Below are 12347 nucleotides of genomic sequence, written 5' to 3'. Positions count from 1 at the left end.
AGTTCAACTACTTAACCAAACTTCATTGTTAAATGAGTTCATATAATATCATAATATAAATGTATAAGACTCCTACTATATAATCCAAATTCTTTGTTTGGTGAACTAATAAATTGTAATATTCATGAATGTTAAATAAATAAATACTTACAGTAAAAAAAAAAACAACAAAATCTTTTTCAATTGAGTTGACCTATATATAAATATTATATTTTGTTAGATGACAGCGACACTGAAGATGACAAGTTTCTCCCTCTGGCGTGGAAGCGGGACGAGGTTCCCATGGCGGAGAGTTTTGCGTCATCGGGCTCCATGAGCAGCAGCATCACCTCTAACGCCAGCAGCCTGCCCTCCCTCGCTGCCACACCTCGTCACAGGAGCGGCAGCCCTTACAATACCCGCAGAAAGAGAAGTATGTACTCTTTCATTTGGTATGCTTCACGATGAAAACCGTCACGATGAAAAACGATAAAATGTATTGGTTATTTTGCAGCCATTCCTCAGGTGGAAGGTGATCCATTTGCTGAAGTATCTCAGCTTCACATTCGAATATCCTCATTTGCCTGCATTTTACTTCACGAGGTAAGTGTATAGATACCCTTTTCAACATCACACAAAGGTTTTTAATGTAGAACGCGTTTATTGACAGAACCTACATTGAAAATTGTAAAGCAAACATGTCACACTGAGGTTTTTTGTGAACATGTACTTGAAATCAACTACGGATACAACTGGATACTTGAGCGGTACACTTGCACATGACAGCCTCACAAGTATACTTGAACAGTGCCAGATTATGCTTGAACCATGTCATCGACGGACAATGCTGATGTGGTCGCGACTGTTTCAGACATGTAAAAGTCTCTGCTACAAGTATACAATATAGTAATTGAACCGTTTTCATGTCGCTTATACAGTCAAAAGATTACAGTCTCTGGTATCTGCACATGTCTACTGCTCAAGTAAATATATATTTTTTATATAATATGCTATAATTTTTTTAGTACAAACTAGTGCAATCAGTGCGATTCAAAAATTACAATTTCCGTACCAGCTTGGGTACACTGTCATTCGATTACGTGCTTAGTTGAGTAGTGCGAGAAAAATAAGTTTTTGTGCTAATCCGGAACAAGGAATAATAATAACATATTATATTCAATTGATCCCGATGAAGAATGAATTGATTTTTGCAATGGAAATGTGAACAAATCGCAGCCGTAAAGTGAGATATTTGTGTAGTATACTATTACGTAATCAAAACTTGCCAATGGTGTTACAGCCGAAATAGTTTCTTTTCTAGTTCTACAGCTCAGGCTGGACATTGGCCGCCTCAAACAGACTCTTAGATTCTTCGGCCTTCCCACACTCTGTTCGTCTTCTCATCTGCATGAGGCTTTCTCATCTGCGTGCTCGTGTGATGAAATATCCACTTTTGAAGCCATGGGTCACCGATCCGAATCCTTTGTCTGGCAATTTCACATGTTATTTTTAAGTTGGGCGAATGACTACCAAACATCTCTCACTAAAAAAAACTGTTGGGTGGCCAAAATTCACACTGGATTGACAGACCAACGATGATGATGTATTGCATTTCCAGGATATCCTAACCCTGTCAGCGTCATTGGGCGGTGACTGCTTAGCAGCTTCCAGCGTGAAACAGATGAAGAGCACGGCGGAAGCGTTCTTTGAGAGTGTTGGCTTATTCGGAGTCAGCGGATATGGTGGGAGGGACTTCGATACGGCCGGCCAGGCCTTTGATGCTGCCGTCGCATGTAATCATCTCAGGTATTAAAAGTCCACGTCATATAAAGGTTGAAAAAGACCGATGGGAGCTGAGTCTGAACAATCTGTAGACTTTGTATGAAAGATGTATATTGTATCATTATGATGCCATATCTTTTCTTGTCCTTTAAACGTTATTAATATCATTAAAGAATATTTTATGTATTGTAAACATTACCGTTTTAAAGACCCCTGCAGATTCAATTGTTTTGGTCCAATTGGTTCTGGGTTTTTTTTTAGATAAAAATACCCAAAACTTTAAAAAGTTTAGATCTGCTCTTGGAGAAACGTTTATATTCCATGTCATTTAAATTACAATACAAGTCAATTAGATATTACTGTAATATTGTATTTAATATTCTAATTTGTATGATTGTATTGCGTAATTTAGTTGTTTTATTTGTTTTACATAATAATTATGTTTTTGTTGGTTTTTTGCTTATATAAGTATACTTCAGCGCATCATTGAGTAGTCATTGTGTTTTCTGGAAATGTATGCCCATCAGGCACCGTGAAAGAAGTCCAAACTCTTTGAGGCCATATTAGATTACATGTGGACTCAGTGAAGTTTACAAAAATTAATCTTGAAGTGTACACAAATTAAATAACCAGTTTTTCTCTGTGAAAAACTATAAGCTTGTAAAAACTCATTGCCATATGACTCCAGATAATGTATTGAATTCATACATAAATATGAGGAAACAGAATCGAGTTATTTTTTGTCATTTTCAATAATGTTTCCAGGTTGATAGCTGCACCTTTAGTCTTGGAGGGCAGCGAGAAAACAAACAGTCAAGGTTCTAGTCTTTCGGTGCAGCTAACGATGGCGCGCGTGGACCTGAGGGAGTGTCTCCGTACCGCTCGACCAGAGGAGCCCACTCAAACCGTTTCCGAAGCCATTCCACTGCTCATATTCACCAGAGAAGGTTACAACTATTTCTTGTGCAAAGACCATAAACTATAAACGTTGTCAATATGTAGGTAGTAATGCTTAGTACATAGATGAATGGTAAAATTAAATCTTGCTTATGAATGATAATTTCAATATAATTAGGTAATTATTATATTATTTATGGGAAGTTTTCGACAACAAAATCAATATATTTTTTTATAACCTTTAATATCGTTCAATTTCTTGTACTACACCATAATGACTATTACATATAGTCTTCCTACCCAGATATAATTACATATTATTACCACTGTGATGTTCCGATGCATTATTTCTTTAATTTTATGTATTTCAAAACTCCCGCATTTTCGGGACAAAATACTAACAGTGGTGTAACTAGTTCTCAGGTTGCGTGATACTACCTGAGGGTAACCTTTTGGGAAGACCCTCAAGAAGGGAATATGGGTGAACCTGGATGTTCTCTTAGGGTTCTCTTCTTATTAATTACACTGCTGTTTCACTACACTACTACCATTGGCCCTCATGGCCTGTTGTAGTGTTAAAAAGAATACATGGATATGTAATATACATAATATTATAATATATATGTCTTGTTTAATAAAATAAAAAAATGGGTCTGTTGAATGTTCGGCATACTGATTTTGTGGTTGGTCGGTTTCTGTGTAAATAATTTACATGCTATTATGTCAACTGTTCCAAGCATTAATATTATTGACTGTACCCGCGTACACTATAGTGTGTTGTAAAATGTTTCTATATTTCAGATGAGAAATTATCGAAGGAATTTGAAAACATGGCTGGATACATGTCGAACCCTCTCTGCAAGGCGCCCGATATTAAGATTTCCTTTAAAAATACACAAAAGGCTATGAAAATTGGCGGGGAGAAGAAATACGCTTACCCAAGAACAGAAATCAGGTATGTTATGACTTAATATTTCATTTTAGTATATACAACTCAACAAAATCACTACCTACAATGTAACCCCGATTTTACGTTTTTGAAAGGACTAACAAAAAAAACGTAATTAGCATAAAAAATAAAGTTATTTTGGTTATTAATTATAATTGTTTGTAAATTTATATTCCTACATGACTATTTATTTGAAATTCAACACATGTCCACATCTCCAATTATTGTTTAACTTGTTGACCGCGGAGCATTTAATTACCACATTTAAATAACATGCTAATTATATCGAATGGGCAAATAATGAAGGCACAACAGGTGTACTGTCCGCATTGAAAGGATTAATCAAATAAGATAAAACTCCTCGAGACCACTCGACGGTGCTACATGTGAAACATCTCGACATATACTTGTCTATCAGTATGTTTTCACATGTTTCCATATGTGGTGAAATATAAAAATGTATGGAAACAGTTTTTATAATTTTATTTGTTTACCTGCGGGCAAATGTATGTAGATCTATATATTCTATATATGTATTAGGTTTAAGCGTAAATTTTTTTTACAGTACAACTTTGGAACCGTGCACGCTGGAGGTGGACATCTCGATAGTGGACCGGATGTGCGCCCTGCTCAACCCGCAGCCTCTGTGCGGAAAATCTGGCGGTTTCTGCGAAGACCCTTCGCAAACTGCTCGTGATTATTACTCCGACAGAGACTCTGCCCTTTCAGATCACTATTGCGAACTCAAATTCTCTTGTCCGCTACTCAGGATCAAATTGAGGTAGGTTGTGTGCATATTGTGTCACTATTGAAATTTCTAGCGTCCATATTATCATAAATATACACCCTTCTCATACATGTAGATACAATATAATATCTACTAATTTCAATCAATTTTCATCAAGCATCATTAGATTGATAATACAATGGAACCCCGGAATTCATGTTTTTTCGCTATTTATGTCTAGTTTATACAGTCCCGTTTCTTTTTCATATATTTAATTCCAGGTTTTATGTTTTTAATTCCCGCAATCACATCTGAAATATTCAAAATTCAATTAATATTAGAAATACAATTTAATCATTGAAATGAATTCCAGAGGCATGTGTGCATGTGTACGCTTCTATTTATAGCCATGTTTGTGGTGCCCAAGAACAAGGTTACAGAATGCAATTGTATAAGTTGTTGTTTTTTGTTTACAAAAAATATTGTCCCAGCAAAGACAGTTCAAGAGAAAAGAAACATTCTCGTTAAGGTGAAGGAACACGTTGACATAATATGCTCCGAATCAATTTGTATAATTTTTAATAAAAAAAAATTCAATATGCCCAATTTACATTTTGCCTTAACCCATTGAAGACAGATTAAAATGGGAAAAATTTTGGACCAACAGCTAGATTTAATTTTGTAGTAAATTGTACAAGAGTTTACTAAAACAGCTACAACTTTTGTATTATATGATTAATTTTAATATTTTATTCAAAACTTGTGAAACAATTCAATTTAAATTTGTCTTGTCCAGAATCACTTGGTCAACAGCGGCGTCAAATTGGCCCCGATTGTCTCCAATGGGTTAATGTACATTTAACACTGTACATATGTATTATTTTATCACTCCTTAGTTGAAACAAATTAGGTTATTGTCAAAGATGTTGAGGATAACAAGAATTCATCTGTAGCAAACTTCACATTATTGCATCTCGCCCGCATCTTTCAAAAACTGTAAGCATTTGAACACAGGTTAGATTTACTCAAACAGTCGATTCCATGAAAAATTTATTATTAATTAATGTAGATATTGCTAAGGTAAACCCTGAAATTTAAATTTATTACGAATGGATTGATTATCTAATTTATTTCTGCATACATCTACCATTTTGAACATAAAATATGTTTGTCTTGTACCTAAACCTATTTACTATATTATACTGCTATAACTCTAATGAGATGGATAATGGCAAACAGAATAGTTACAGCTTCAGATGTTTGCTGCTAAATTATCGCCATATTAGATTTCACTCTCGTCATCCTGTACTATTGTTACCTATGTTATAGTATAGTGGAGTATAATGCTGTTGCTCCACCTACTACCTTCTGATGCCCAGCGTTGCTAACTTAGCGTTTTTCTTGCCAGATGTAGCATTTTGCGATAGGCAGCTAGCTTGCAAAAAACGCATTTAGGTTATGGCGTTTTTATTGGCATTTGTTGATGCCTTCAACAGCTTTAAATGTGCTGAAAATAAGCTAGATTTTTAGTTTATTCAGATATTTAATAAAGGTAGGTCGGTATTTGAGAAATAAAACAACACAATGAAACAATTGGAGTATTCATTGCGTTATAGCGATATATTACCTATTACCTAATCTGTATCAGATATTATAATTTAATGTGTGCTTAGCAATGACATTAATATGGACGAAGCATCTGGAAAAAAATGACACTCATTTTTTTGTCGGGTCTGCCGAATGGCATAATCTGTTCAAACGCCATTTACAATAAAGGTGATATTGCTATAAATTCCTGATGCTTTTTGTCGGGTCTGCCGAATGGGTTCGCTAAAATGAACATTGACACTAAAAACACTGTTCTAACGCCATTACAATAGAGGTGATATTGCTTTAAATTCCCGATGCGTGATATCGCATAATGGAAATTGTGTGACGTCTACCTATACATATGCGAATGTCGCTATGCGCGAATTTACTTGCTAGCTATTGTACTGAGTGCGTTATCCATAAATAATGTCATTGGTGCTTTGGCATGTGGCATTGGATTGACGATTATCGGGGATTGCACTCTCTAGTCTTACCTAATTATTACTTATTGTAGGTTAATTAATTATATTTGTCAATTTTGAAAAGAGTTTCTGGAAAAATATGGTGTGATTTTTACACGTATACCCATTTTTTCAATGTTTGCACTTTTTTTTTCGATCAGCAAAAAAAGGTATTGAAATTTTATTTTCTCAAAATCTAGCACTTTTTCCTGCCAAATACCTAGCTTGTTTCCATACCATGCTGGCATGTTTTTCTCAACGACAGTTGGCAACACTACTAATGCTACCGCATTTAATTTAATCCTTGTTATTATAGGTTCCCTGTGGCTGATCTCCGGCCGGCCCATGACATGTCGCGCTGTCCCTGGTGGAAGCGCTCAGTTCGAGCGGACTTCCTAGTGGGAGACCTTCGCCACGCCTCCCTCACTTCTATTTCCAAGACCAGTGCCAAGGAAACCGCTTCCATCAAGGTCCAGTGCAGGAAGTTAGATCTCTACTACGTGGTGAGTGTTTTATATTGCACAAAGTTGACTAACCAATGAGCATTGTTTAAGTGTGATTTTAGACTTATCAACCTTTTCCTTTTACACACTAGAAAATGTTTCATAACTAATTAAGACGATTTTTTCATTCAAGGAATCGGAAGGTGATAATGAAATCCATATAGGATGCGCCAGTGCTGATGAAGGAAGTGTCAACTCCGAATTTCCGACCTCGTCGACCGACTGGCCTAGGTAACAGACCTACCCTAATGCATTATGCTCGTGTATCGCTGTTACAAAAAAAAATGCTATTTTAATGGGTTTATTTAATTTGTTCACTTTTATATAAAAAAAATTTGGTAGGATACTATTATAAAGTAAAGTTTAAATTTTTTTTTTCATACATTTAATAATATACAGTTGAACTCGGTTATTAGGATCTCGGACATAGCGAGATCTCGGGTGTAACGTTGACATTTTGGCTTATGATTTTCTCCATACATTTATTCATTGTTATAATGAGCAACTTATCGGATACACTGAGCTAAAATACTGTTAATGTGTCGATCGTTTAAAAACATTTCGACCCTAAGCAATAAAATCCGATTGGACAGGATGCCGCCAGGGTCGGATTACGTTTATGACACTAGTTAAGTGTCTAAGTAGGTACCTAATTGGTGTTTTCGCCGACAATATTGAAAAAGTATTCACGCATATGGTTGAAATTGCATGTAAAAAGTCCATGCTTTGTGATGTCAGTAGGTACCTACCAGCGCCGGCGGCTCATACAATAAACAACTTCTTTTATAGTTTATGAATGCCATGCTTGTTTCGGGGATTTTTATGATGCTTTTCAGATTTTTTATGTTCTATTCATAAATAGAATGTAGTGCGAAAATTTTTATATAACGATATAACGAGTAATGCTTGTAACGAGCAAATTTAGTCGGTCCCATCTTCCTCGTAATAACCAAGTTCGACTGTAATTAAGTATTAAGTATAAAAAAAAATCAATCGAATCCAATGACATTAATATGGACGAAGCATCTGGGAATAAAAATGACACTCACTTTTTTGTCGGGTCTGCCGAATGGCATAATCTGTTCTAACGCCATTACAATAAAGGTGATATTGCTATAAATTCCCGATGATTTTTGTTGGGTCTGCCGAACAGTTCGGTTCGAACAGGTTCGCTCAAATGAACATTGATACTAGAAACACTGTTCTAACGCCATTACAATAAAGGTGATATTGCTATAAATTCCCAATGCCAGATATCGCATAATGGAAATTGCGTGACGTCTACCTATACATGTGCGAATGTTGTTGTGCGTGAATTTACTTGCTAGGTACTGTATTGAGTGCATTGTCCATTAATAATGTCATTGATCGAATCAGATTTTTTCGCCGCTATCTTGGTATTCCATGGGGCTCTACCTACAAAATGTCAAATATAACTTCAAATTAGTATTCAGCACCATAAAATATATGTCCAAACTGAAAATCAATTAAATCATGATGGTTATAATAGTGATCGCCACAATAGCCGAGTGGGTAATGTGTCGGCCTATAATATCATGGGTCCCGGATTCGAATCCCGGGTCTGACAAAAAATCAGATTCTATATTTCAATGTGTGTTTGGACCCAGAGTATGGACCTAATAGGTTGAGCAAGTGGCTAACATCCATTTCCCGTAAAAACAAAAAACAAACTGTTAATACAACCTCTACTCTCATAATATTATCATCTTGAGATTGGAAAAACAACTTATTTTCTCCGTCATTTTGGAATTTAGGGGCTCCTGTGTGAATTTTGAAGCGGGGCGGGGCTCATTGTCTTCAAAGTGCTCAATTTCTTAGCAATATCGCCATACATTAATGTGTCTGCGATCAAAAAAAGTCTAATTAAAGTGTAATTATTTTTTCAGTGTGTCAATCACGGTGCTCCCTACTCCCTTTTTGTCTGGCGGGCTCCTGGACTCCTCGAGCGACGGCGAAGGAACAGGGATGAACCTGAGGTACAAGAGCGGCGGGGGCAAGGCCACGGTGATGGGTCAGTCCACCGCAATGCTGATGGACAGGCTTAAGTCGCCGGCCGGTGGGTGCTCTGGCGGAAGACCGGGACCCTTCAGTTCCAAGAAGATGGTGCATGAGAGTGACACTCCGCATGCCAAAGATGATGAAGGTACATTTATGTACCTAATTATATTATATATTGTTATAATTATTAATATTTCAGTTAACATGTTGTTTTCTCTTTGTTCATAGCAATTATGTAATCATGCAAAATATTTATATGAAATGAAAATGAATAAATAAGGTGTCATTTCGGCAATACTCATCACGATTATGTTAGTCATCATTGTGTTTTTTGTGTCATGGCATTTGATGGTCGGTTGTGGGATCGGGATGTGTATTTTTTGTTGTGACCCAGCATTTCCTAGCAGTATTAACTAATTTATTATGTATCAGCAATGTACTGCGAGATTGGCTTAACTATTTCTGTTTTAATTTCAGACGACGCAGAGGAACTTGTTATTCCCGGAGACTCTGCTGAGATGGCTGAATTTGTTGAATTCTCCATCAAGAATTCTCTTCTACAGATTCAGTGCAATTTGCCAGTCGTCAGTCTACAATTGGGGTATGTAAAGTAGAAGTATTTGTCTGGCATGTAGGATTCCTATTCCGATGTTGTCTGGTTTCAAACAGTCTATGACGCTGTGTTGGTTATCTTTTGGATAATATGCTCTGCCGGACTGCGCGAGATATCCAACATCTCCAGATGTAGGATTCGTGTTCCCGGCATTGTCTTTAATTTTCTATACTGACAATATATCTATATTTTGGAACATGGGTTAATGAGAAATGGAACCAGTCTCAATAAATAAAAATATGCCTCCTTATCAATCGAGACTTTTAATTTAGACCCGAGACTGCGTATGGTTTGCTGTTATCTTCTCCCATTCATATTCTATTCATAAATATTGACATCCTCAATGAATCCATTCCATTTGAAAAGTTCTGCGTGGTATCAAAACCAGAAAACTACAGTACCTCGGCCACAATATGAGAGGACAAAAGTGCAGCATTGCCCAACTTGGCTAAGTATGACAAATGGGAAAAAAGGATAATACCACATTTCATGGCTTAAGAACTTCCGTGATTAGTACAAGTGCTGCTCCACCAAACTGTTCAAAGTAACAGATGATAGAGCCTGACAGTGGCCGACCTCTGATAGGAGAAGACATGAAAAAAGGAGGATGGACAATCACTCCCAACTATCTTATTTTTAACCCCGTCTGGCGTAATATGGCGTTTTAAATGACAATTGGCAACACTTTACGGTCACTGTCTAGCATTCATGAAGATGTATTATAATTGAGGAAAGCATTGTAGTATGATTATAAATTTGAATGCAAGTTGTGAGTTTTCCACTATACCTGATGTGTCATGAATAATTATGATCTATGTTCATTAGCTTCTGCTTGTGCTTGATCATATTGCATATATGAGTTCATTCACTACCGCAAGCATTTTACAACAGATTGTATGTTCCAGTTCCAAGCACCTATATGAGATTCTGTACAATCGCATCAACTCAGACCTCCTGTTGTGGGAGCCGTCAGCCCCCAAGAGTGTGCATCGCACGGCCGTTCCCGCTTCGTTGGACCCCGCCTCGCTCCTGGCTGGATTCGACATGCGCGAGTCCATTTATCCTGCCTTCTCTATGTGCAAGAGTGGCATTAACTACAGTAGGTTACATGTTATATTACCTGTTGCTTTACCCAACGACTTTGAAGATTACCTTCTCTATATAGACAGAGCCTAAATATAAAGTGAAGCTGAAAAAAAATGAATAAGACTAATGATTTAATTCAGTGCATGTCTTCATTTTGCAGTTTATTTTTAGCAAAATACACAATGCAATTCTGTTAAACAGCTAACATAATATTAGATTTACTCGACATGTCAATTGCATGAAATATTATCTCTCTTCCTCGTCATAACCATCACGACAGGATTGTGAATTGGTACTGTGATATTCTGGATCAGCCTTATCCAGTTTTCTATATCCTCTGCAAGCCTTGTGGTCTCTTGTTCACTTCACCTTATCGATGCTCGCCCTTTGCCTCTTTTACTAGGCACATTTGGCCAGAACAATTAATCTTTCGAGGCTTTCTAAATAATGATATACCGATGCTTCACCTATAAAACCTTCAAAGGTCTTTTTACAACCCGTTTTTTGCTGGTATTTACTTTGAATACCCACATTTGTGATAATACCTCCATACAAAGTCAATCATACAATCATGGTTTTTAAATCATTCCATTTAATCATTTATATTCCTTGAAATATTTTAGATTCTGATTCTGAATCTTCATCATCTTCGACCGACAGCAATGTTTATTACTCGGTGTACGACCAGAGAGCGAGACAGAACTACCGCTCCAAGAGTATGCATAAATCCGTCGACAGAAAGGAGCGATTAGGACGAATGAACAATATCTGCTTTCACTTGCAAATTAAAAAAGGCCTGCTCACCACATATACGCCTGTTCGGGTAAGTTGATCGACATTTCCATAATATATTCTATAATTCTTTTTTTGCCTTAATCTTGCTTTATTCCATACAAGGTACTCGACTGAATTGTAGTACATCTCGTTATTATCTGCCAGTCAAACCAATTACTTGACATTTTGAATATTAACCCAATTTCTGATCTTATAGTTAAGTTCTTAATTTGTGTTGTTTATTATACAAATGAGTGGTTTACCACAGTACCATGTAAAGCTCCTGATTGGTTGAGATCTCGCAGACTTATGCACATAAAATCGCTTCCTAAATCCAGTTTATCAAGGTCTTTGTTCTCTCACCCGTCTTGCTGACCATGAGGGTCCAATCGATTTAAACCTAATATTCACCGTCAGGTGACACCTTTGTCTACACTAGTATGATTTTTGTTTCGCTGTGTTTATTAATTCAAAAATTATTCTATTTTACAATTAAAATTATACATTTGGACATCATTACCACGTGGTTGGCAATCTACTTTGCTGAGTACAAAGACATAATAAATGTATGTCTAAATTCCTGCTTCCATCTTATCACTGTGGAAAATATGCAGTTTCTGCGCATTTAATGGTATACTGATGTGATATTCAAACTTTGTCCTGCGGATCCCCGGGGTAAATAAAAAATTATCTAACCTAATTTTCTCCTAAAGATAATTCTACACATAGAAAGTCTATAAATGTTCCGTCATTAAGCATAAATATTGATTCATTGCTCATGTGTCTGATATGTATTTGTGTAGGATTCCCTGAACCATGTACTCCCAGTGCAACAAGGTGAGCTGGTCATCGTGGTGTCCGATCTTGGAATCTGTCACGTGGGGGGAGTCGGCGGGGACAGACGATCTGCTCTCGTTTCTGTTCAGGCGTCCACCGCACAGCTTTATCACTGTGGTAAGTATTTCTG

At 36.7% G+C, this 12347-nt stretch overlaps 2 protein-coding genes across 3 annotated transcripts in view; one reads left to right on the top strand and one right to left on the bottom strand.

Moving 5' to 3' along the window:
* mRpS5 (mitochondrial ribosomal protein S5) overlaps positions 1 to 12347 on the bottom strand; it is a 344261-nt gene that overhangs the window by 282503 nt on the left and 49411 nt on the right. The window lies entirely within an intron of this gene.
* Positions 1 to 12347, top strand: part of Atg2 (Autophagy-related 2) — a 52844-nt gene that overhangs the window by 11348 nt on the left and 29149 nt on the right. For both annotated transcript variants that reach the window (XM_085947893.1, XM_085947894.1), the window contains exons 7-19: positions 221 to 412; positions 494 to 582; positions 1598 to 1785; positions 2527 to 2708; positions 3460 to 3613; positions 4173 to 4388; positions 6702 to 6888; positions 7022 to 7119; positions 8796 to 9052; positions 9385 to 9508; positions 10426 to 10619; positions 11230 to 11429; positions 12184 to 12334. In XM_085947893.1, coding sequence (XP_085804019.1) covers positions 221 to 412; positions 494 to 582; positions 1598 to 1785; positions 2527 to 2708; positions 3460 to 3613; positions 4173 to 4388; positions 6702 to 6888; positions 7022 to 7119; positions 8796 to 9052; positions 9385 to 9508; positions 10426 to 10619; positions 11230 to 11429; positions 12184 to 12334 — 2232 coding nt within the window. The remainder of the gene's footprint in view (positions 1 to 220; positions 413 to 493; positions 583 to 1597; positions 1786 to 2526; positions 2709 to 3459; positions 3614 to 4172; positions 4389 to 6701; positions 6889 to 7021; positions 7120 to 8795; positions 9053 to 9384; positions 9509 to 10425; positions 10620 to 11229; positions 11430 to 12183; positions 12335 to 12347) is intronic.

This window comes from Rhyacophila brunnea, unplaced genomic scaffold (genome assembly GCF_057557595.1).
Source record: "Rhyacophila brunnea isolate RB1 unplaced genomic scaffold, BYU_Rbru_1.0 scaffold_20, whole genome shotgun sequence".
NCBI classification, from domain to species: domain Eukaryota; kingdom Metazoa; phylum Arthropoda; class Insecta; order Trichoptera; family Rhyacophilidae; genus Rhyacophila; species Rhyacophila brunnea.
The sequence above is the reverse complement of the archived record's forward strand: the minus strand, read 5'-3'. Positions and strand labels throughout refer to the sequence as shown.